Below are 23,618 nucleotides of genomic sequence, written 5' to 3' on the forward strand. Positions count from 1 at the left end.
GTGAAACACCAGACTGCATCTTCCAGGCAGCCATGTGACAACATACCATATGGCTGTCTCTCATTTTTTGTATTTAACACAAAAAAAGAGGTACCAATAGCCTACGTCGATATTATGGCACAAAATCTGCGACTTTCATCTATCTACTAAGCAACCAAACAATGATTGAATAGCTTCACATTGAGTAGAAACATCATTGTAATTCATGTTCGAGCACACGTACCCAAGCAGGGGACGCAATTTAAAAGCAAGCATGTAAAAGAAAAACATTTTCAAGGATTCGGCGAAAGTGGCTGGTAATTGGCAGATACATAAATAGAACAATCTCAAGAGTACACTAGAAGCATGATATATAAAGCATAACATAAAGCGTAAAAAATTTCCGCGGCTTCATACTGCAGTAACGTATGTTTAAGGCAACATTGCAATGACAGATTACAAGTTTTCTACATGGGCGCCAAAAGTCTCTTTAATGTGTCGATATTGCACTTGAGTGAGGAATAAGTAATGCTACCTCAGACATTAAAGCAACGGGTTTTTACATTCATTCAACGTCTGTTGACGTTGAATCAATGTAAACTAATTAACGGTTGATTTGCTGTGTGGGACTCGACTGGACGGAATTGCAGTGAGATTTTGAAACTAAGTTTTAAAATCATACACAAGCTACTGTAGGTCTGTAGCTACATATAAATAAAGCTTTTTTTTAAGCCGGACAGCATAACCAATTAACTATGTACGGTACGCAACGTACGACAGAGATAAAAGACAGTACCCACTCAGCCAATTCTGTACCATGATAAGTCAATGTGCACAGAATCAAACGCAATTAGGTAAATGATGATAATTTGTTTTAAAGGTTGGCACAGTCGCGGTCTATTTCACAACATTCATCGTTATCATTTGTTTTTGCAGGTATAAAATCATTGTAACAAAGTGCTTCGTGAAAGTAACGATATTCCGCAAATCATATCATTGTTAATAAAGCAACGTAAAACACGATTCAAAAGTTAATTACAAAACAGAGCAGTTAACTGCTGAGTACTGATGGTCTTACACTTCCCAGTAACGAATCTGTTCTTGATTTAACGTCTGCAGACGTAAAAAGAACTAATTTTCTGGTTAGGTTGTCCTTAGGCGAGGTTAAGCATAGACTGCGAATTTTTAACCTTCACCCGGCAGCATGGGTGCAATTGCCACTATTTTAAATAGCGAGAAGTGTTCTGATATAACCCATAGAGATCTTTTCAGTTACCCAGACTGTCGTTACGTCTGCAGACGTTGAATCAATGTAAAAAATGACTGATTTGCTGTCTGGGACATACTGTACAATAGAAGGAAAATTTTTCTAGAAAAAATCTTCACCTATTACCGAGAGATTTGGCCGGGTTATTTGTACAGACATAACGGGCGACATCGGTACAATTGCACTTTCACTCAAAACAAGTAACATCGAAATTGATTCAAACATAGACGCCAAAAAGGTCCCGGTGAGCGAACAGCTTTTCAGCTGAATACAGTATGAACATGGCGATCTATACTACTGGCCTTCCCAACGTGGCAACAGCCAAACAATGTGGAGGCCTATTAAGTTTTGGCAACTAACAAGTATTAGGCGTAAAATAGGCGTTTTTGCATGAATTATTACTAAAAACAAATACTTCTGGATTAGAAAACGAATTTTTTAACATACTGAGTGTTTTGAAAGTTGGGTCACTCTTGATTTCGTGTACCTTGATTCTGTTGATATCTTGATTCTCGTGGTATTCTTAACATGTAGCTATTGTTCTGCTTTCTTGCCACTTATTTAATAATATTACATCTTAATTACGTTTTGGCACAGCATAACTGTGGGTGATTATTCATTTACATAAAAGTCGTTTTTGGTTTTACTTCTGTATCTTTGTCGCAAACAGACTTCCGTTTCCCGCAGACAAAACAACTGCACACAATCGTAGGCTTCTGCCTCAACAACAATTGCTGGTGGTAAATTATATGAACGTTGAATGAACAGTGATAATTTCTATACAAAATGACATTGGGCGACTAATGCAGTTGTACCATGTCGCCTTCTAGGCTTGTAACTTCATGCTGTGACACGAAGGGTCTGCTACTATTCGGTGAGTCCGATTCGGTGAGTTCCTAACCTCTAACCCTAACCCCTAACCCTAAAACGGCAATGATAATTAGGCTACGGTACCTGATAATTAAAAAAAAAAATTGAAAAAATCCCCCGTTAAAGGATCGAACTCACCGAATCGGACTCACCGAAACGGGCCATTCCGGACACGAAGGATTAAAACTGGACTACTACACTACTACTCGACAGATAAAAACTTCAAAAGTTCTATTGAAAATTTAACCTCAGCCAAATCAACCAACTCCGCAGTTTTTTCAATCCAAACAAACGATTTGTTTTCACCAAACAGCCATTTGATGACAATATGCAGCATCATAATTTTTCAAAGCGAGAAGCAGACCACAATCTTCAGATCACATTGCCAAGCTTTTGGTACCTAAGCAAGCAAGCATATGCCAAGCTTTCACATTTAGCTACAACACAAATAATGACAATAAAAATTAGAGACAACTGCTTATGGCTTGACTAAATGAAAACTATTTTTATCTACTTAAATATTTTGATGCTTTACAGCAGAGCAAGTTGATCATTGCAATACATGAAGAACGTCCTTCTTCGAACGTGGGGCAATAGAGAGATCGAAACATGCTTCAACGCAACATTGTCGGCCGATGCAAGATCACGGTCCTTTCGCCAAGATTAATAAATTCGAACTAGAAGCACAGCAATTATGCAAAAGCAATAAGAAGATAAATAAATTGGATGCAACTGGACAATACGTCATCTGCATCATAAGCTGTTCTTCTGGTAAATAGAAACTGCATGATCTCGGTTGCGACAGAATTTGCTATGATTCTGCCGTTTAGAACCTGAGTCGCACGACCCACTTCAAGAAGTCGATCGAAGGTAGACGCAGAACCAAGTTATCTCTTAAAAAATCTAACGGTTGTATTGCTTGCATTCACCAAAAAAATTGAGCCTCAAAATGTACTAATAGCGCTAGAAATTATGGTAAGCAAAATAAGTTGTCTGAACTCGCTGAGCATCCTTTAATATTGAACAAATAAAAAGGTCCATTGGTTAACCAACAAGACCTTTAGCCTTGGAGGTTAAATTATTCCGCACTCTCACCAAATATTTTCCACACGAAGGTATATGGCTTTGGTATACACTGTATAGACTATAGTAATGTATGAAATGTCTGTGTTCCACTGTTCAAGCAGATTTTGTTGTGTTGCACAACTGCCAGAGAATGGTGTTTTTACATCGCTTCTACGCCAGGTAATAAAAAATTGATGAAAAAGCAACATTTATCAGCGTCAACATTTCATAAAAGAAACGAACAAAAATAATCTACGTTGCAGCAAAAAGCTAAAACTATAATGCACTTTTGTTTTAGTTGTGGAGTGGTAGAGCTTCTGAGGCGGCAAGCTTGCAAAGCCAATTGTGTTTCAAATACGCGGCTTTCCTCGTCTAGCTGTTCCGTAACATTAAATCACTTAATACCTCGAGTACAACCACTGGTACCACTGTTAAGACCGATTTCCTGGTGACAAGTTCATCATAAACTTCCAGTGTTGCGTAATGCCGTGGTTGCACTTCGACAAGGTTAGACCTTTCTTGTCCGCATATTTACTGTCGATGCAGAAACTGGATCCTTCCAGTCGTAACTGGTTGTTACTGTGGTCGAACAGCTGTGGACGGTAAAACGACGTTTTAAAAGCACGACTAAACCCAAGTTTACATCAAAGCAACAAGATTTCGGTGTACAAATGTTGCACATCTTACTATGGTATTTCAAGATAAAAAATAGTAGAATCAGTGTAGAACTGAACTATGCTTGAACTCGAGAGGGAACACGATTGCATCCCAGACAATAAAATCCGTCACTGTCTGCGATCGTTGAATCAACGTAAATGAGACGGTTTTTTTCTTGGATGAAATCCCGGCTAGAGAAATTGGCTTATTTACCAGTAATTAAACTTCTGTAGAGGCTAAATCAATGTGAAAAGGACCAATTTTTTTCTAGCCAGGATATTACAACAAGTCTCATAACGTCGTCAAAAGCAGGAGAAAACTCTCATTCCTTGACATCTCAAGGGAATTTGAATTTACAATTTTAGAATTTCAATCCAAAGGTCACGAAGAACAAATGATTAGAAAAACATATGTTCCAATTAGTTTATACGAACGTCATACCGAACCGAATCAAACTAACGAATTATTGCTTGCATCGTCTTAACGTATGGCATGGGCCCTACCCAGACAGCAACTTAACCGTTTTTTACGTTGACTGCGAATTTGAACTGACGTTGAATCAATGTAAAAAACGGTTGATTTGTTGTCTAGGTACGGACTTTAAAATGAAAGTCATAATCAAATCAATCTTTAACGTAAAAGGTGAACCCAAAAATATAATTCACCCTTTTAAGAAGCACTCTCATAACTCGATTGCATAATTTATTGGTATTTTTTGTTGACCCACCTGCAATGCACTTCTGCGGTCGCACTCATGTAACCTGATGACGCTGCCCTCAGTTGAACCGTCAGCAGCCGACAGACAAAACTCTGCGTGTTTGATCTGTTTCTCTTTCGTCATGGAGAACTCCTGTTAGAGCAAGGTTATTTGTTCAAATGCAATCGATGAAGCTATGCTTATAATTATAATCCCTAACATTGTTGCGTTGTTGTTTTAAAACGTTGCTTTTGCGTGAAAGAAAGCTACGAAAGGTGTTTTTTTGGGAGGGGCAGAGGCTCTTTTTCATCAAGGAGGGTGGCTTAGTGGTGAGGGTGGCTCGGTGGCTTAGTGGTTAGTGCGCTCGCCTCTGAAGCGGTAGGCACGGGTTCGATACCTTGTCGGGTCATACCAAAGACTTTTTAAAAATGGTACTGAATCTAATTTCTGCTTGGCACTGAGCAATGAAGTGGATTCGGGTAATAATGTACTCAGTTGCGCCTCTATACGGCTGCATTGACACTGTCTGCTTTGTAAAGCGCTGTAGAGCAACGCATTCTGCGATGGATACAGCGCTATATAAAAACTAACATTATTATTATTATTATAAGGAATAATGGAAAGAAAAACAAGGCAGACAAAGACCCTTCATCAAAGGGGCTAAGTGTTATCTTTAGGGGGGCGTGGCTTCTAACACATTTTAAAAATTTTGTTTTGTTGCAAGATATGCATATGGTCTCAAACTTGGGGGACACATGAACAAAAACGATCCACTAGGTCCGCTACTAAACGACGAGTGCTTGCGTATTCATACAAGGCATGATAAGTTGTTTTGAACCTCGGCATCCGGCTCAATAGAATGTTTCAAGTGATAAAATTCAGTCAAGGTCAGAATGAAATCATCTCAAATAAAAGTGGTGTTAAACTAAAAAAAGCACCTGATTTCCACCATCATCGTGGCATTCGTACGTCCCAAGGATGCCATTTCTCGAGTGGCTGAGCGTGTCCATGCATTGCGTGTTTGCCTGCTTGATGGAGCCAAAAGCAATGGCTTCTCGATTGGGAATTCTGTATGAAAAATGAGCGAGTGACTACGATGGGCAACCTAGGCGTTGCCCAGTCAACAAATCAACCATTTTTTACATTGATTCAATGTCTGCTGCAAAAAACCGTTGATTTGCTGTCTGAGTGTCGACTGTCTTGTAGAAATTAACTTGTGTTTCTCGACTGTCGAGTGTAGCAAGAATTGACAGCGATAGACACGTGTTTCGCCCAAGCGGGCTCATCAGTATCGCACCACTAATTTATGCCACATAATCAACCGTTGCTTTCGCTCATTCTCAACAGAAATTAACTTGTTAAAGCTGAACTGTGATACCATGCAAAAAAAATCAACGCAAATGGAAAAATTCTAGACTTAAACATGTAAATATCTGCTAAGAAAAAAGCAGATAATCAAAACATGTTTTTCGTCTTCTGGATACAGCACAATCTGTTTGAAAGCACATAACCAAAAGAAAACAAAAAATTTGCTGTAAATCTTGTTTGATATACAGTATGTTCAAAATCTCATAACACTCCTTCAATCAATGGAACGTGTTTTTGTGTGCTTCAAAAACTGTCTCAAACGTCAGAGCAGTTTTTATTGATCCAACAACTGCGGGCATTAAAACAATGCAAAAAAGACTAATTGTTTTCACTCGAAACACATCAACCTGAATGATGATGATTCACCATAACAAGGGCGGTGAGTCAGTTATACCAGATTTGCCATCTCGTCAGCAAATCAGCCCTTTTTTATCTTAGTTCAACGTCTGTAGACGTATTATTAATAAAAATGACTAGATTTTGCTGGGTGTGTTTGTTTAGCGATGGTGATTGTCTGTCAAGCAATTGTGGAAACTAATTTTTACAGAAAACTCACACGAAAAAAAATTCAAACTCAAAGCCAAAACTTCAATACGATCGTGGGCTAGAAAGTCTTTTGTCGCTGAATTTTATTTTATTCGCCATAGTTGGCGTCACATGAGGATGCTGCGATTGAACAAATGTTTGGCTTCATTATGTGAATAAACTTCTTGCCATTATTTCCAAGTCGTGAGTAAAGCTTTAAAAACTGTACAGGTGGCTTCGATTGAACATTATTCAAACACAAGCAAATTTCGTTTCGAAAGCCAATGAAACCCGAAATTCATTTGGTGCATTTTCGTTGGCACGAATGACAATGAAGGCTCAGCAAAAAGGAATTTCATTTGTTCCTGTGTAAACCCGTAATCTGTTTATTCCCGCTGGACTTACTACTTAGCCAAGAGACACTACAGGCTTTGATGTGCAAACGCTTTCTCACTCGGAAGACATTGTTTATGTTGTTTAATAAAAAAATATCACACTCACTTCAACTCAGGATATACAGTCTTGAGGTACCAACTGAAAGGTTTGCATTGATTTCGACGTCTGACCTCAAGTCTTTCTTGAATGCTGAAAAATAATCTCGAGTCTCAGACAGCAAACCGATTTTTTAATTGATTCAACGTCTGCAGATGTTTAATCAATGTAAAAAAACGGCTGCTTTGCTGTTTGAGTGACTGTAGCACTTCAACAAGCTTGTCGTCACAAGCATTAAGTCGACCTGATGAAATTTTCCAACGTCTAGCACGTTAAAATATTGTCTCAGGTTCATGAACCGTCGTTTTTACATTGATTCAACATCTGCGTTGCATCAATACGAACCCGTCTGTAGACGTTAAATCAATGTAAAAAACGGTTGCTTTGCTGTTTGGGACATGAATGAATTTCGCTGCCTCAACAGAAGTTGAACGCTAGTTTCGTGTCTTCTGTTGTGGTTGCATGATAGCTGCTCTTGAAATTTTGGAATGAAACGGCGTTGAGTGACAAGAAACAAAGTAGTTTGGCCAAATCGGTGCAAAACCGCACTTCAGGTTTAACTTCGTGACAAGACGAAATAAAAGAATAAAAGACGAAGACGTTTTAAAAGACGAAAAAACAAACTAAGAAATTCTGAACAAAACAATAATTACTGGATTTTTGAACGCGACTGGTAGGGCTGACTATCACATGGTTAGAATTAGAACTGATAGACATGAACTGGCTGTCACACAACCACTGCTAAGCCTGAGGCATATTATCGGTTCCATTACGAAGTAAAACATTTGAAGACGTTACAAAGATGTATAAAAGGCAGTTTCGTTGGTTACAAATCAATGTAATCTTTCCAAGGCCTGGACGTGACTACGTAGAAAGTTTGGTAAACTTAGAAATCAAAGCGATATCTTGAAACAGAAAACACGTAAACAACAACAACAACGTGGAAAGCATTGCTTTTTTCTCTAAACGTAAGGTGGACCAATCACAGTGAAGGTCAAAGTTTAAAGCACAACTTCATTTGTTCAGCTGGATGCGGTTTCTTTCAAGACAAAAACACATCAACGAAAATGTTGAGAAAAGTTAATGCTGACAAAATGTTAACAATTTGAACTGTTTTGGTCAAAACTGAAAATACATTAAGGTTAAATTCAAAGTGAAACGAAGGCCTTACTTTCCATAAGGTACATGTAAAGCAGACGGCACAGCGGCGTAATAATACTGCTTGTAATCATCCATCCAAACCTCTGCAGCCCGTCTTGTGTTTCTGGAAAGAAAATGAAATAAAATTGTTAAGGCTATCCATGTTGTTTAACAGTAATTTTCTCAACACAAATCACAATTGATATGAATTTACACGAGTTCAGTTTTTGTAAGTAAAAATAAAAACGAAAATACCCTGATCTAAAAACAAACAACCCAAACTGCAAAGCAGCCATTTTTACATTGATTCAACGTTTGAAGACGTTAAATCAATGTAAAAAACGGTTGCTTTGGTGTCTGGGAACTACCTGGTGAAGATATTCCCACTTCCGCCAGGGAATGTATAAGGATGCTGTTTGCGAAACACGTGGCCAACCCTGCTGCAAGGGATAATAGCCAAGCTGCCGCCACATTGCCACACTCGGAAAGAAATCTCTGAAATAAGGTCGATGGTTTCAACACAAGAATCATACGATGATGATATGTTCGCCCTTCGTTTGCGAAGATGGTCAACGAATTTAAAGTATGTGGTTAGCGTGCATGAGTGCGAAGATGGGGCCTATCTGTGCAGTAAAGCTTTTGCAGCAAGATAACAATATACACACGGAAACTAAAGTTCTAAGGTGTCTATGCGGGTTTGAACTATACTTCCATACAAAAGATGAATCACAGTTTTGTTTGTAAGATGAGGCACAGACGAAACACAACGGTCATTACCATGGTTTTTCCAGAAAAAAAAAAAAATCAGAAACGGCTGATAATAAAATCCAGACAAAGAAAAGTCAGAAATCCCCGTTAAAGCCAGTGACTAAATCAAAACGCGACATGCGTGAATAAAAACAGTTACCTGGCCAACTAACTAATCCTTTTTAAAATCAATCAACGTCTGTGGACGTTGAATTATTATTGTAAAAAATATAGAAGTGCTCACTGTTGGCTGGAATAGAAAGTTATTGAAACTATCTGCTTTGTTGTTGGTTTGATAATAAATAAAAAGCAAAGAAAAATATGTTAAAATCCTATACACATACCCAAGTTCTCTCCACCCCATACGTCCATTGCTGTGTCATATTTTCCAAGCTGGTCGAAGTAAGATTTGTCCATGGTAAATAGACCACCCGCTATCATCGGTGTTCTGGCGGACAACATGGCTAAGATTAGAACAAGCGAGAAATGTACTCCGCATACGTCTACAGATGTTGAATCAATGTCAAAAATAGATTGGTTGGCTGGTCGAGATAAAATATCAAAAAATTTGTATTGCATAATGAAAAAATTGAATTTGTTTTTCACGCTTTGTTAAAAATTTAAAATGGGAATTTTGTTTTATGCGCTGACAACAAGTAAGAAAAACCTTAAATTTAACACGCAACAATAAGCTTTTAATATGGTGCTATCTGATATCTCAATTACACTAGCACATAGAAGCAGTGCGCTGAATGATGCAGCATTGTTTACGATTTGTAATTTCAAGTTCGAAAGTATAATCATCCCAGCCGGCCAATCTGCAGAGTTGGAATCATAAAAAAAAGAATTTTCTCGCTCCAATGAGGCAACATAGCGGAAAGTGTGTCAGCAAATCGGTCAACGTGCACACTTCAAGAATGTAACAGCCGTTAAGTTAAAAGTTTACGATCGACTGGATTAGCAAGAAAAGAGGAAGGCCTTCGCTCAGCAGTGGGCTACCACAGGCTGAAAATGATGATGGCCAGCCGGAGGAGTCTAGCCCAAAGAGATTTCTGGTTATAATCACCGAGCTAGCAAATGTCTTTTTTGAGCGGGATGCTAGCTAGAAAATATTATACAAAAACATTAAGCAGCCCAATCTTCATACTACAATATAGCTACCATGCTTTAAACAAATAACTTTACAAGTTAGGCGCATAAATAGAACGGGTCTGCTACTATTCGGTGAGTTCCTAACCTCTAACCCTAACTCCTAACCCCTAACCCTAAAACGGCAATGATAATTAGGCTACGGTACCCGGCAATTAAAAAAAAAAAATTGAAAAAATCCCCCGTTAAGGGATCGGACTCACCGAATCGGACTCACCGAATCGGACTCACCGAAACGGGCCATTCCGAAATAGAACAGCCACTATAGACCGGAAAATGGTTTCTACGTGACATGACAGAACACTAGATCTGATGGTAAAGTGGCATGCAAATGATACAATTCAGCAGAATTGAAACTCAAAAAAAGACCAGTTAAAAAGTATCCACTTGATTGCAAACGAAAAAAGAACATACGAGATTGGTGAGGTTGGAGTCGACGCTCTTCTTCTGCGTTCTTCAGCTGACATATAATCCCATTTGAAGACAAGATTCCAATCAAAGCCTAAATTATGAAAAATATTAGCACTGAAGAAGGATTCTTTGTCGTATCTAGTCTTACAACTGGTGGTTGAAGATTTAGATTTAATGTGCTTAAAGGCAAGGAAGCCAATCTTAGTGTCCACCAGTAGGCGTGCCTTTAAGTGTCCTACTAAAAACACAGCCGCATGCTCTTGTCAAACCGGTGCCCTTTCGAGTGCCATGCAAAGGCTCACGCCGCAATGAAGGATATAAGAGCTGGACCACTGTTAATAAACAAATTTCATAAACAAAAGAAAAAATAATCTCCATTGGCACAGTCGCCTTTTCAACGCTGTTAGCAAACTCAAAAGCATGAATGCTTGGATCGAAGACTATTTAATATCAACCGCGTAGTGCCACCAGTGTGTGAAATTGACTACAAACAAACACAAACCACTAGCATAACTAAAACTGCGGAAGTCGTCGGTAAATAAAACTATTCAACTGTGAACACACGGTTTACAAGTTGTGAACAAAATACAATAGAGTGAAAGAAAATGACAGACGAGGTAAAACAGGCATATGCAACACGAAATACTCGTCTAAACCCAAAACCTATTCACGAAAGCGCGATATTTTGTGTGAAATTATATTTATACTAGCTGAATTTCATTTGACTGATACAATTGGATAAGCAGTGGTTCAACAATATCTTGCGAGGCCAGGGTCGTAAACAGGCGCGGATCTATGGGGGGGCCCAAGCAGGGATGGATCCAGCCTCTAATTTTTGGGGGGGTGCTGCTGAAATCTATTTTCATTCAAGGAAGTCCATCAGTGTGGCACTGTCAAAATGTGTCTCTGCTGTATTTGGCATACTGATAATCATACATGTTGTTAATATTAGAGATGTTTTTGTTTAATATTAATAAAGACCTGAAAACGGAAAAGTGTGCATGAAAAATCAAGTCTTAAACACAAGCATGAATAAAACCCACCCAAGTTATTATTTTAGTACAGCACACGGATTTTAGATTTAATGGGGATATTTTTGAAATGAATACAATTAGGGAATCACCATGAAATATAGAAATGATAGAGTGTGTCAAAACATAACAACGCATTGCGAATTTTTTTGCCCTATTGAATAGGCACATTTTGTCCTATAACAGAGAAGTCTTTGATAACAAGATATTATACATTAATAATTATCTAAGATGCATCCTTATCACATGACGATCGTGAAGGTGTTGTTACCAAAAACTCTCATAACAAGATGCATTAGAAGTAACCTTATTGCATGACGGCCATAAATGGTATTGTTATCGAAGACGATAAAGTAGTTAGAGTTTAGACAATAAATGGAACACTTTCCAGTAACTGTTGTAACATGTGCCTAAAATTCAAAGCATTTAGGCGCCTTAACTTTTGAATAGGTGCATTGTGCTGCAACTACTGCAACCAAGGTTCTGACACACTGGACACGAAGCATGCTTTTTATAGCATTTGTAGGCAAAACAATACTCTTACAATGGCACTCTGCGAGTTTTCTGTGCAGAAAATGAGCTGATGATTGTGCCTAAATCAAGTGATTTTGTTATATCAGCTTCAAACGAAATTTCCTTGATTCAAGGCATCTTCATCATGCTCATGTAAGTGTCTGTAAGGAATTTCTTGCAAAACAAAGTATTGAATATACTGAAGGAGAATTCTGATATATTTTCTGTTGGTTTCAATGAGCTGTGCCCTGTGAGGTACCAACCTATCAGCAATGGTGACTGTATTTGCAGTGATAGTTGTTCCATAGTATCTCAGCTTGTAAATGATGAGCACTTCGGGCATGTTTATCCAGACCTTTCCGTTGATCACCTACTGCTTTGCTCCAATTTCTGAATCCTTCTTTCGTAAATGCCAGCTCTTGGTGCCCTGACGCATGTGTGCTGAAATGAATGCAACAATGGCAATACGCTTTATCATTGGAAATGCTATAGATTAGCTATTTGTCTTTTTGATACCAAGTTTCCTGGAATGATTTGCAGTATCTAGGGTTTGTGATGTTCGCATCTCGGGGATATACAGGAAGAATTGGTTGAGCTGGTCCAGATTCTTTGCTGCCAATATCATTGGGTAAATAAGTTTGTGATGAATGAGCTGTATTGCTTGAACGTTCATTTGTGTTTGAAGAAGATGAGTCCGGTTGAGATGAGTTGTTGTTATTAGAAGAGGAGTCCGGTTGAGATGAGTTGTTGTTATTAGAAGATGATCTATTGTTGCTATCAGATTCCGGAACTGGATCTGAATTTGGTGCATGAAGCCGGGGCCGCTTTCGGAAATATGACAAAATATTGGTTGCAGGCATACTTACGCCACATATACTGATTACTGATCTTAATTTTCTACAAAACCCTAACTTTTAAATATTTTTCAAGTGAATCAAAATCTGAAAACCAAATAAATATCATGATTTAAAGTTGTTATGGAAAGAAAAGATTAATATTCCTAAAATAACAATACATTCAATAGTGACAATCACACAATTGACACCTCCCCCACTCCCACGGCATTTTGATTTTTTTTTGGGGGGTGGGCATATCCCCACACCCCCCCTGGATCCATCCCAGGGCCCAAGGGGCCCGGGCCCCTCCCGAAATTTTGTGAGAAATTGTTGAATGGTTTGATATGCTTCTAAACAGCTGATATTAGTCCCACAGCGGACTTACAACCCCCCTTTGGCACACGTGTGACGTCACGATATTGAGAATGATGCTTTCAGTCTCCATGTCTCTAAAACAAAGCTTGCCTAATTTTAAGCGAAACTGCATTAAAAGAGCGAGTTTTGCCAATACCAAACATTCAAACATCTCAGCCAGGAATTAGCAACAAGAAAACATAGAGACTTAGCTTTATTACCAAAAAAATGCCGAAGAAAACATGATCTTATTCTTTTTCTATGCCACCGGACAGCACCATTTCACAGAAATATTTATACCCATATTTTTGTTGAAAATGCTCTCAGAATGCACCAAATTCAAAGTAATTTTTCAAAAATTTCTGGGGAAGGCCCCCCTGACTCCCCGCCGCTGGGTATCGCCTTTGGCGAACACGCCGTCGGGCTTCGCCCACCGGCCGTCAACCCCCCCAAATTCCTGGCTACGCCACTGGTTGTTCATATATGTTTTTTCTTTTTCTTACTTTTTAATTCATTTTCAAATTTTCTGGCCCCCCCCCAAAAAAAACTCCTAGATCCGCGCCTGGTCGTAGAAGAGCTCAAGCCTCATGTTTCACATTCAGTGTGATAATTTAATGCCTTCAGGCATTTGCTTTTAGAAAAATACGATGCAATTTGGTGAAGTAGTTCGAAACTGAGACTGCCTGTCCAACTGATGGTTTGTTCAGTCTCAGTGACATGTTGGATTGTTCTGAATGCCACATAACCCTTTGATCAGACGCTTCTACAAGGCAGTGCATAAACGTTAACCTAAAAACCAATGCAATAACCCTGTAACAATTCAAAAGCGCCTAAAAAGATAAAATTGTGACAATGATTTAAGTATTATATCAACCGCATTGGGAGAGGACATGACGCAATTGACACCTAACATGCAACAAAAATTTAATATCGAGATGAAAAAGATTTATCAAAACGATCATCATCAAAAATGCGGTAAACATATTTTACCTCCTTTTAAATCGGCGCTCGCACCGATGTATTGAAAATTGTCCATATTGATGACGTCTATAATCGGACAGACCACAGCCGTCCTGTCTTTTGCCACTCTGGCCAGCAGGGGCTCGAGCCATCTTTCATTGCATTCAACGTGCGAGTCCAGGAAGGTTAAAATCGGAGCGGTGGCAGCGTCAGCTCCTTTGATTCTTGACCTCATCAAACCTGCATCCAAAGGATGAAGATGACTGTTCCCTCTCAACGCCACGAATAGTATCGTTGGGTGGAAAGATAAAGAATTTCCCAAAAGCTTCCAATTGTTATGATTTTTTTTGTACATTTTTGAATCGGAAAAATCTGAAATTATTCTTGTGGCGTACTATTAAGTGAAGCTTTAATTTAATAAACGACTTTCACAGATCACAATGCTCTCGATTATTTGATTTTGAGGAACCCTTCAAGAATCTACTAGTATTCTTATTCTACATATTGTAAAACCTAAGAAAAATTATATGTGATAGCAGCATAATACCTTCTCGTTTGTCATTCCTTAAAACCAAGACCTTTTCAATCTCAGCAAGTTCAAGGCCGTCTTGTGCTGAAAAATAGTTTGTAGAATACTTGACACAGCTTTCTTTACAAGTTAAGTAACTTTAACCTTAACAATATTTTGACAACTGCAAATTACATGGTATGATGCTAACTTCCAAGGCGTATGTTACAGTCTAAGTGACATATCTTTATAATGCAAAAAAAACATTGTTTAGATAACAACAATCCCTCTTTATCCTTTATCAAACAAATGCATAGTGAGGAAATAATTGCAATTTTCTTACCGCTGTCACTAAAATCATCAACTAAAATGATCTCTTTGACAAGCCGAGGAGGCGATCTGTTCAGAACGCTCACAATCGTCCTTAACAAAGTTGATCTTGCTTCATTGTGAAATGTTATAATGACGCTAGTAGGAGGCAAACTATCGGCATCATATACGTCATCCTTGCATCTGAAAGAAATTAAAAAGCAGTAAATTGGATGAAAACTAACTCTCCAAAAATTACTTATCTTAGTCATCATAAATTTTTCGTTTAAGGCCAAATCAAACATTTTGTTTTGACCAATTCAACTGTTCTAAAAACAGAAATGTAAATGTAGCATTGTGGAAACAACATCATTGCAACTGATTCGTTGTGATTTTGCTAACAAACATATAATACAGTATGTTTAGTGAAATGTTCTACTTTCAACTTGACCGTACGACATCCAGTTGAATGCTGAATGCAGTTGAATGCTACAAATACACCACCCACCAAGGTTGTTAAAATTTGTGTGAAAGTATGGTACTAGTGGATAAAATATAGACCACAAAGAGAAAGGAACTGGCCACAAGATCATGACCTACACCAGTGCTAAAGATCTAATAAACGAGAGAAGTTGATCTTTTCACTATGATACTCCATGACCAAAATAAACCACCTTTACTGACTGTGAAATGCCAAAAGACTAAAAATATGAGGACTAGTGGTTGAAGCTGTAACTTTACATTCAAAAGCAAAAACTTAGCGTTGTACTTACAAAAGATTTCGTGTGTCTGGAATTCGTCTGTTGCACTTCAACCTATCTGATGCCTGCTGATTGAACTTGTTTCTCATGTATTTATCTTCACCAGGCTTTAATAAGGTTGCACTAATGTACCCCATTTCATCGAAATTTCTCCATGGCATTGTTCCTAATCTATTCCCTTTAGTGTTGGGATCAATTTGATCAAAATCCTGATTAAAGTTATTTTGATTTGATTCTGATTGAGCGAAATTAGTGTCTTCTTCACTCTCAGTGTTTTCGTCATAAGATTTTTGTCGATCCAATAACTGAGCAAGGATGCTGTCGTCATTATCAGAATGTCTTTCACTTTTTGCTTCTTCTTGGTTCCATGTATTTTTGAAATCTTTATTCATAATGTTCACTCCAACATTGGATTCATGACGTTTTGACTGACTCAACCGTTTCGCATCATTATCTTTAGATTGCTCATTGGCCATCAACTAAAAAAAGACAAGGATGAATTGTCTAGATAATACAAGAGTACCGGTATTGCTTATATATTAGGGTGGTCCTTATTTTTCAATTTTGGAAAGTTCAATGTCTGACCCTGCTAAAATGTGCTACTAGGCACAAAAACACTGTGTGTGAAATATTTAAAAAAAATATTGATGTTTAGAGGTTGCCCAAGACCAATGAAAAATCACCATACACCACCCCAATAGACGGAATGTTGTTCGGTTTATCATATTTAATTTACACCATTATATTTTTCATAAATGAATTTCTAACAATGCTTTCTTATTTTCTAAACAGATTGTTAAGCTAAGTAGAAAATAATGGCAATTGTGTCTAAAAGTCGAAAAAAGGTGTACCTTCTAGATCAGTGGTTCTCAACTGGGGGTCCGTGAAGCGATTTCAAGGGGTCCGTGAAGTTTCCCAGTTTTCAGCATGATTGATAAATTGCAAAATTTAAAAATTGTTTGTGCTTTGTTTCTGTATTAGCCTACAGTGATTCTTCAACTGTAAGTTGCAACGCACTGGTGCGTCATTTGAAATTGCAAAGGACATTGCACAAAGATTTGGTTTCTTAACTAAAAAATATCATATCAATGACTTAAACCTTTTAATCAGGCTATGTTGGCTATCTCCTACTTAATTCTTTTGAAACAGCGGATTGTTGTTCAATATTTAACTTAACATATAGTGCCAACATATAGTTCATAAGTCATAACATAGTTTCGTCAATCTCATCAATCGTCAAGTGTGTTGCGTCATCTCGCATGGGTGAACTTATTAAAGCCGCTGAGCGAGATGCAGGTTTACAAAAAGTCAAAAACTATTGTAAGAATGGATGAACTACTGTAAGAATGAAGAATCTACGTAAAAGCCTGGATTCTTGCTCCACTTGCCGTTAAAGCTCCCAACAGTGACCTGTGTGTTTTGAAGAGCTTGGTTGATTATAAGTGCATCAATAAAGGCATTTCTATGACATCTTTGATACAAGTTAGGTTTTTTTTTGTGAAGTCATCAGAAACAAAACTTGTATCAAAGATGTCATAGATGATGATGAAAGGCATTTCAATGGTGACCGCTAAGAAGATGGCTGCTCATTTGCGGTATTTATCGGAAAAGTTAGTGGGTCTTTCCTTGTTTGATGATGACATTCCAACAGATCTGAAAGATGAGATGGTGCAAGCACTGTCCAGCAATGCAGGAGAAGGCCTGGTAAAACAGGTTACATTAGCATTGGGTAACCTTGAAGGAAAAATGTTATCATCCCTCTTCACAACTAACACATTGTAACACATGGTCACTCTTCAAGAAACTGAACATTCCAGACTCTTTCTTTCAACATCCAGCAACAGAGTGGGAGAAAGATGGTAATTTTCAAACCGCTAAAGCAACTGTAAAGTCTCTGGTTGTTACAAACAAACATGCTGAAAGAGGAGTTGCTCTTGTGTAAGATTTCTCTGGACGTTGGACAAAAGATGAAGAACAATTACAATTCCTCCTCTAAGTCATTTGTGATCACCGCAAGAAATATCCACAAACCCTCAAAAAGACGTTAATGCAACAATGATTGGTTGGTCACCATGACACTCTTGGTTGGCATATTGAATATCATACTGTCTAACTAAGGACATGGACATTGTACAGTATAACATCCTAAATTAAGGGTATTAGAAATATAGAATATCGGTATATAACTATATATATTATTTGCTGTGTTATCAGTACGATTTCTAAACTGCACAAAAACTTGTTGAACGCTGTATAGTCAATCAATAAATGTTTTGTGTTACTCTGTGATAGTTGATGTTTTTCTGATGAAAATCTATGACGCTAGGACTTTAAAGCATCAATTTATTAATGGTCCTTCGCCAAGCAGTTAGCTTGGCCCCCTCACAGTAAATAAAGAGATGCTAAAGTTCAAAATGTTGAATCAGAACAGGTGATGTGACTAGCCAGTAGCCAGGCATACTCATTTCCCAGAATTTGCTACTTGCCGTTCATCGTTAGCACAGATAGCATGGACTGATGACTGCTATACAATCATGGAATGATGTAAAAAACACTTGTGCTCTATTTCTTTGACATCTAGTATATGCACATTTTTTGCTATAAATTCCACATTTCAACGGCTCTGGGCAACCTCTAGATATATGTATATTTTTTTCATATTTTACACAGAGTGTTTTTAAGCCGATGAGAACTTTTTGGCATGGTCAGACCTGTAACTCTTACAAAAAAAAATTTTACCCTCAAATAAGGACCACCCTATATATGTTATAATAACTTTTAGATATTTCACAAAACTAGACATTTATGTTAAATCAGGAAATAAAGAAACTTTTCTCTTTTTACAATCATTTACTATGAAAATTTGCTAAACTTGTAGCACTTAACTTTTTTGAGGAACAACTGTAGAGAATGGAGTGTACACATACAATATAATTACAGATTACTTTTCAACTACATTAAAACACATGCTATTTTCCGCTAGTCATCCAATACTGTACGTACAATAAGTTTACTGTACGTGATTGAAAGATGAATAAGCACTCTGCTTTACAACATCTCATATATTATTATTATTATTATTATTAATAAATTAATAACCGAACATATTATTACCAGTATGAAAACACATATCATCACTTTAATTAATTATACACATCAATATATTATACTGAAACCAAAAATATCATACCTTTTTAGTCACGTTTCTATTGCTCAATGTTGACCAAACATATAAAAAACCACCACACCAAAGAAATGCAAAAAGCAAAAGACGGGACTTGTGCCGCATATTTAAAATAAAAATGAGTAAAATTTAATAACACAGTGTCTTCCTAAGAAAAAATAGATATGTTAAATTGCTTGTTAAGAAACATTACAAATAAGCTGAAGTTACATCCGTACAAGAACAAATCACTCTAGCTAAGTAGAAATCCATGACTTCACAAGATTAAATAGTCTGCAGGAAAGTTTTGTTAAAGCTCATTGTTAAAATTTTCAAAGACAAAGAAAGCTGTCTTTAATAGCACTGTAACTTACGTTGGCTTTACTGACACATAGTGTTAGTTGACAGTACAATTGCTGAAAAAAAACTTGCATTGTTTACTATTGGAGTCTGTTGGACCCCAACTGTCTAATATTAGAAAATGTCTCCAGATTTCATTCAAACTTTCTATTTTGTGGTTAATAGTATCGTAAAACACATCAATCTTTGTTTCTTTTGAATCATCTTTACACTTTCGATATATAAATATCAACTCAACACTGAAAATTAAGAACCAAAATTAATATGAAATTTGAAGAACACTTAAAATATCTTGTGCACTTATCATAGAAGCAGTCTATGGGAATGGTGTTAGAGTGATTCCAATGACACTCTTCAGACACTCGCACCAGAGTCATTTCATCTCAACTCAGCCACCCATGTATATGGCACCTCTTAGATTTTGCTGAAAAGTTGTCATACTATACATACAAAATAACATATCTGCACCAAGCACCCCACACCAGTGAGCAGGCAGTTACGTCTGAAGCAAGTCTTGGAAAAACATAGGCTAACTAAATTGGCTCTCAGATAGAAATTGGATCACTTGATGCAGTGGAGATGTGCTACCTGACCATGCTTCACTCCACACTATTCATCATTGACCATGCTTCACATATTTAACCCACCTAACGAAAAAGAAGATGTGCGTGTTTTGGGTGATGAAATCAACGACTGTCTAGTCCGGGAACTTTATAAACTTGGGGTGATAAAAGAATAAACCTTTGGCCCCACAAGCTCAGATGAAGGTGCTTCACCCTCATCCTGATTGTGCTATGATAATTTTCTGGAGTAGGCTACCCTGCAACATCAATCAATCAATGTTTTATTTGTCAGTAACAGGAACATGTTGCTTTGCCAGATTTACACTGTTACATGGAGCTATCGAAACACAAAAACTGACCTCAACCAAATTTAATCAATAAGACTGAACTGCTGATCCCAATTTGCAGAACTGATGCTCGCGACTCGCCTTTCCGAGCCCCTGATGACTGAATCAAGTCAGTACACGTACGGTAAGTCTCAAACTTTACTCTCTACTTCTACCTCGCGTCTGACAATAAATGACTGATCTAATTGTTGAATAAGTGTTGCCAGATGCCAGGTTGAAAACATCATCAGCATCAGGGTTGATTGATTGAATCTTTATCCTCGGACTGGGAAAGCTTCTTGCAGAGCTTAATCCTGGTAGTTTCGCATACTTGTAAAGGCTCTGAATCACTGACGCAGGCTCGGTCACCGAGATTGACAAAGTGAAGTTTCCGATTGTTGAAGTCTTGTTGCCGGGGAATTATTCCATTCATTAGATGCCGCTGAATGGAGAGAAGTCCTTAACGTGCGTTGCTCAAGCGCACACCCCGAGAGTCGAACCAGCGCCGCTTGATCTTGAAGCTTCTTTGTTCCAGAAGTGACGCGCTAATCAATTGAGCTATCGGGGCGGGCTTGGAAACAATGAAACACCAAGTAACAGCCCCTTTAAAGAATTTAATCCCAATTTAATTTCTGAAGTGTTTGCACAAACTCAAAGTTTTCACATTGGTCCGTTTACTAATTTATGCGGATTTTTTTGGGAGAAAAGAAACTTTTACATTCTCAAAGCCCGTCCATATTGATACTACAATCAGTTGTTGACATATGGTTTGAAATAGTGAAACCATTTGTTTCGTGCAAAATGTTACCACATACATAACTTGCACATATGAAAAATTGGTAATGCTTTACCAAAATTCATCTCAAATCTGGATTTGCAACATTTTAGTTTTTAGTTCTTGCCACAAATAAAATGAAACTTATCGGGAAATTTTGGTTTCCAGTACACCATATGATTTTTATTTTTTACTTTACAATTTTTATACAGCTCTGTATGGCATGTGTTGTATGATTTATGTCAAAAATTTTCGCAATAAGTATTTTCTGCATTCTGACAAAAAAAATAAATTGAATTGAATTGAAAAAAATTAGAAAAAATAAACGGAGCGCTCTGGAAAAAAAAAGATTATTTCCCGCCACCTCTCGAAATTTTAGAGATTTTTTTCAGGCAGCCTAGGCAGGTAAGGTTCAGGAATCAGGAAAGAAAATGTTAAATAAGATTTTTGTTATTTGTGCAGACACAGGCTGCAAGAATTTTAGAATCGAAAGCTTCATATTCTTTACAGTGAATTTTCACATTTTTTGCAGAATGCAAAGTTTTACCGAATTGCAACCATAAGTTAATCTGACTGCTTTTTATACATAACAAATCAGTTTTGAAAGTGATTGATTTGATAACATGTTAATAACAGTAGCGTAGCCAGGAATTTTGAAAGGTGGGGGTTTTGACCACCCAGCGACGGGGGGTCTGGGGGGCCTCCCCCAGAAAATTTTGAAAAATTACTTTGAATTTGGTGCATTCTGAGAGCATTTTCAACAAAAATGTGGGTACAAATATTCCTGTAAAATGGTGCTGTCTGGTAGCATAGCAAAAGGATAAGATCATGTTTTCTTTGGCATTTTTCGGAAATAAAGCTAAGTCTCTGTGTTTTCTTATTTCTAATTCTTGGCTGAGATGTTTGAATGTTTGGTATTGGCAAAACTCGCTCTTTTAATGCAATTTTTTTTTAGACTGAAAGCATCATTCTCAATATCGTGACGTCACACGCGTGCCAAAGGGGGGGAGGGTTGTAACCCCCAAACCCCCCCCCCCCTTGGCTACGCCACTGGTTAATAACCCAGTCGTTTGAGTTTTCATCATCGTGTTTTATTTTCAACCATCAAAGCAAAAGACAGTATCACCTGCTATCTCATAGCGGGGGTTTGAAAAAAGTGAGAATTTCATTTTGTGAACAAAGAAACAGCATGAGTTCAACTCTCTCAAAGACAACTTTCCATTCAGCAACACATAGTAGGGTGCAACCTAGTTCGTACCCTGAACAGTTCGTAGCCTCAGTTTGTACCCTAAAAAGATTGAGAAAAAAATTCAAAAAAGCCAAAGTTGTTGTTCGGAGTTTCCGCAAACAAACAAACTGAACAGATCAATGGAAAAAAATAAAACAAAGCCAAAGTCGCTGATTGCAGTTTCCGCAAACATTTTGAAAGGTTTAGGGTTAGGAAAAAAATCAAGAGAAAAAATTAAAAAAGGCCGAAGTCGCTGATTACAGTTTCCGCAAGCATTTTAAAAGGGTTAGGGTTAGAAAAAGATCGAGAGAAAAAAATAAAAAAAGCCGAAGTCGCTTGTTGATATATTGGATGTTACCCTTTGCATCTGCAATACACAAACTGGTGTGCGTATAATCACGTGACCTTTAAGTTGTCCTTGTTGCGCAATCTGTGTTACGTTTCGTTCTGTCAGTTCAGTTGCTATTTGTCTCGCCGGGCGAACCTTGTATTAGCCTGCATCAAACCCAATAAATCCCTGATTGTGTCTTTCATTAAATAGAGACGGCAACAATCAACATCGCTGATCGGAGTTTCCACAAACAAACAAACTGAACAAATCGATCGAAAAAAATACAACAAAGCCTAAGTCGCTGATCGCAGCTTCCGTTTTTCCGCAGTTTCCGCAAACATTTTAAAATTTCCGGTAATGATCAGAGTTTGCCGAAGTCGCCGATCGCAGTTTCCGCAAACATTTTAAAATGGTTAGGGTTGAGATCGGAGTTTCCGCAAACATTTTAAAATTTCTGGTAATCATCCTGAGAGTTTTTGTTTGTTTGCGGAAACTGCGATCAGCGACTTCGACTTTGTGCCATTTTTTCTCTCGATCTTTTCAGAGGAAAAATTTTAAAATGTTTGCGGAAACTGCGATTTTAAATGAAATTCCTTGACATGTGGTACATGTAATTGGTCATTTAGAACTTTAATGTTGTCAGGTTTCAGCCCATTGCCTCTGTCCAGTTCATTTTGGGTGGCGACGATGTCGTACCCCGATGTCGTCACCTCATACATCGGGATGCGCCATCATTTATGCTGCCAGAAAAAGCTTCATATGCGGCGGGCTGTTGAATTTCAGGTTGAGTGTCAATGCCGATGTCGTCCCGGGTGAGTGATTATAAATAACGCTGCCAGCGTTTATATGCGGCAGGCTGTTGCATTTCAGGTCAAGCGTCAATGCGCGTGCCGTTCCCAGTGAGTGATTATGAATATAGCTGCCAAAAAGACTTGATATTTGCTGGGAATACGCTTTTTTGCTGAAGCATAGGCTACAAAAGTAGAATTGCGAAAGTAGGCTATTACATTTTCAATATTTATTGTGGTGTTTGTTACGTTATTCTTTCAGTTTGGTACAACTTGTGGAATTAGTTGGCAAACAAAAAAATAATCAATTTGGTAGGCTACCCAGCACCCAGGCCTCGAAACTGAAAGCGGCCATCGCCACGATGAACCTACAAAATCCGACATTTTGTCTGTCGGGTCTCACCCTTCCGTCGGCCGCATTTGTTCGCCATGAAGAATTGAAGAT

General features: G+C 37.9%; 1 protein-coding gene across 1 annotated transcript; it reads right to left on the reverse strand.

Moving 5' to 3' along the window:
• Positions 1-48: 48 nt before the first annotated feature.
• Positions 49-18,964, reverse strand: LOC145784133 (polypeptide N-acetylgalactosaminyltransferase 2-like). Its single transcript, XM_082595889.1, has 14 exons — positions 18,830-18,964; positions 15,652-16,118; positions 14,913-15,082; positions 14,609-14,674; positions 14,092-14,301; positions 10,371-10,458; positions 9,152-9,255; positions 8,429-8,555; positions 8,092-8,184; positions 6,930-7,013; positions 5,474-5,603; positions 4,566-4,688; positions 2,309-3,774; positions 49-2,110 (listed from the first exon to the last, which is right to left on the reverse strand). Exons 1-13 carry the CDS (start codon positions 18,926-18,928, stop codon positions 3,613-3,615), a joined length of 1,923 nt encoding a protein of 640 aa, XP_082452015.1. The 5' UTR covers positions 18,929-18,964; the 3' UTR covers positions 49-2,110; positions 2,309-3,612.
• Between the last annotated feature and the right edge of the window lie 4,654 nt (positions 18,965-23,618).

The sequence above is a fragment of the Aplidium turbinatum genome, chromosome 15, assembly GCF_918807975.1.
Source record: "Aplidium turbinatum chromosome 15, kaAplTurb1.1, whole genome shotgun sequence".
NCBI lineage: Eukaryota > Metazoa > Chordata > Ascidiacea > Aplousobranchia > Polyclinidae > Aplidium > Aplidium turbinatum.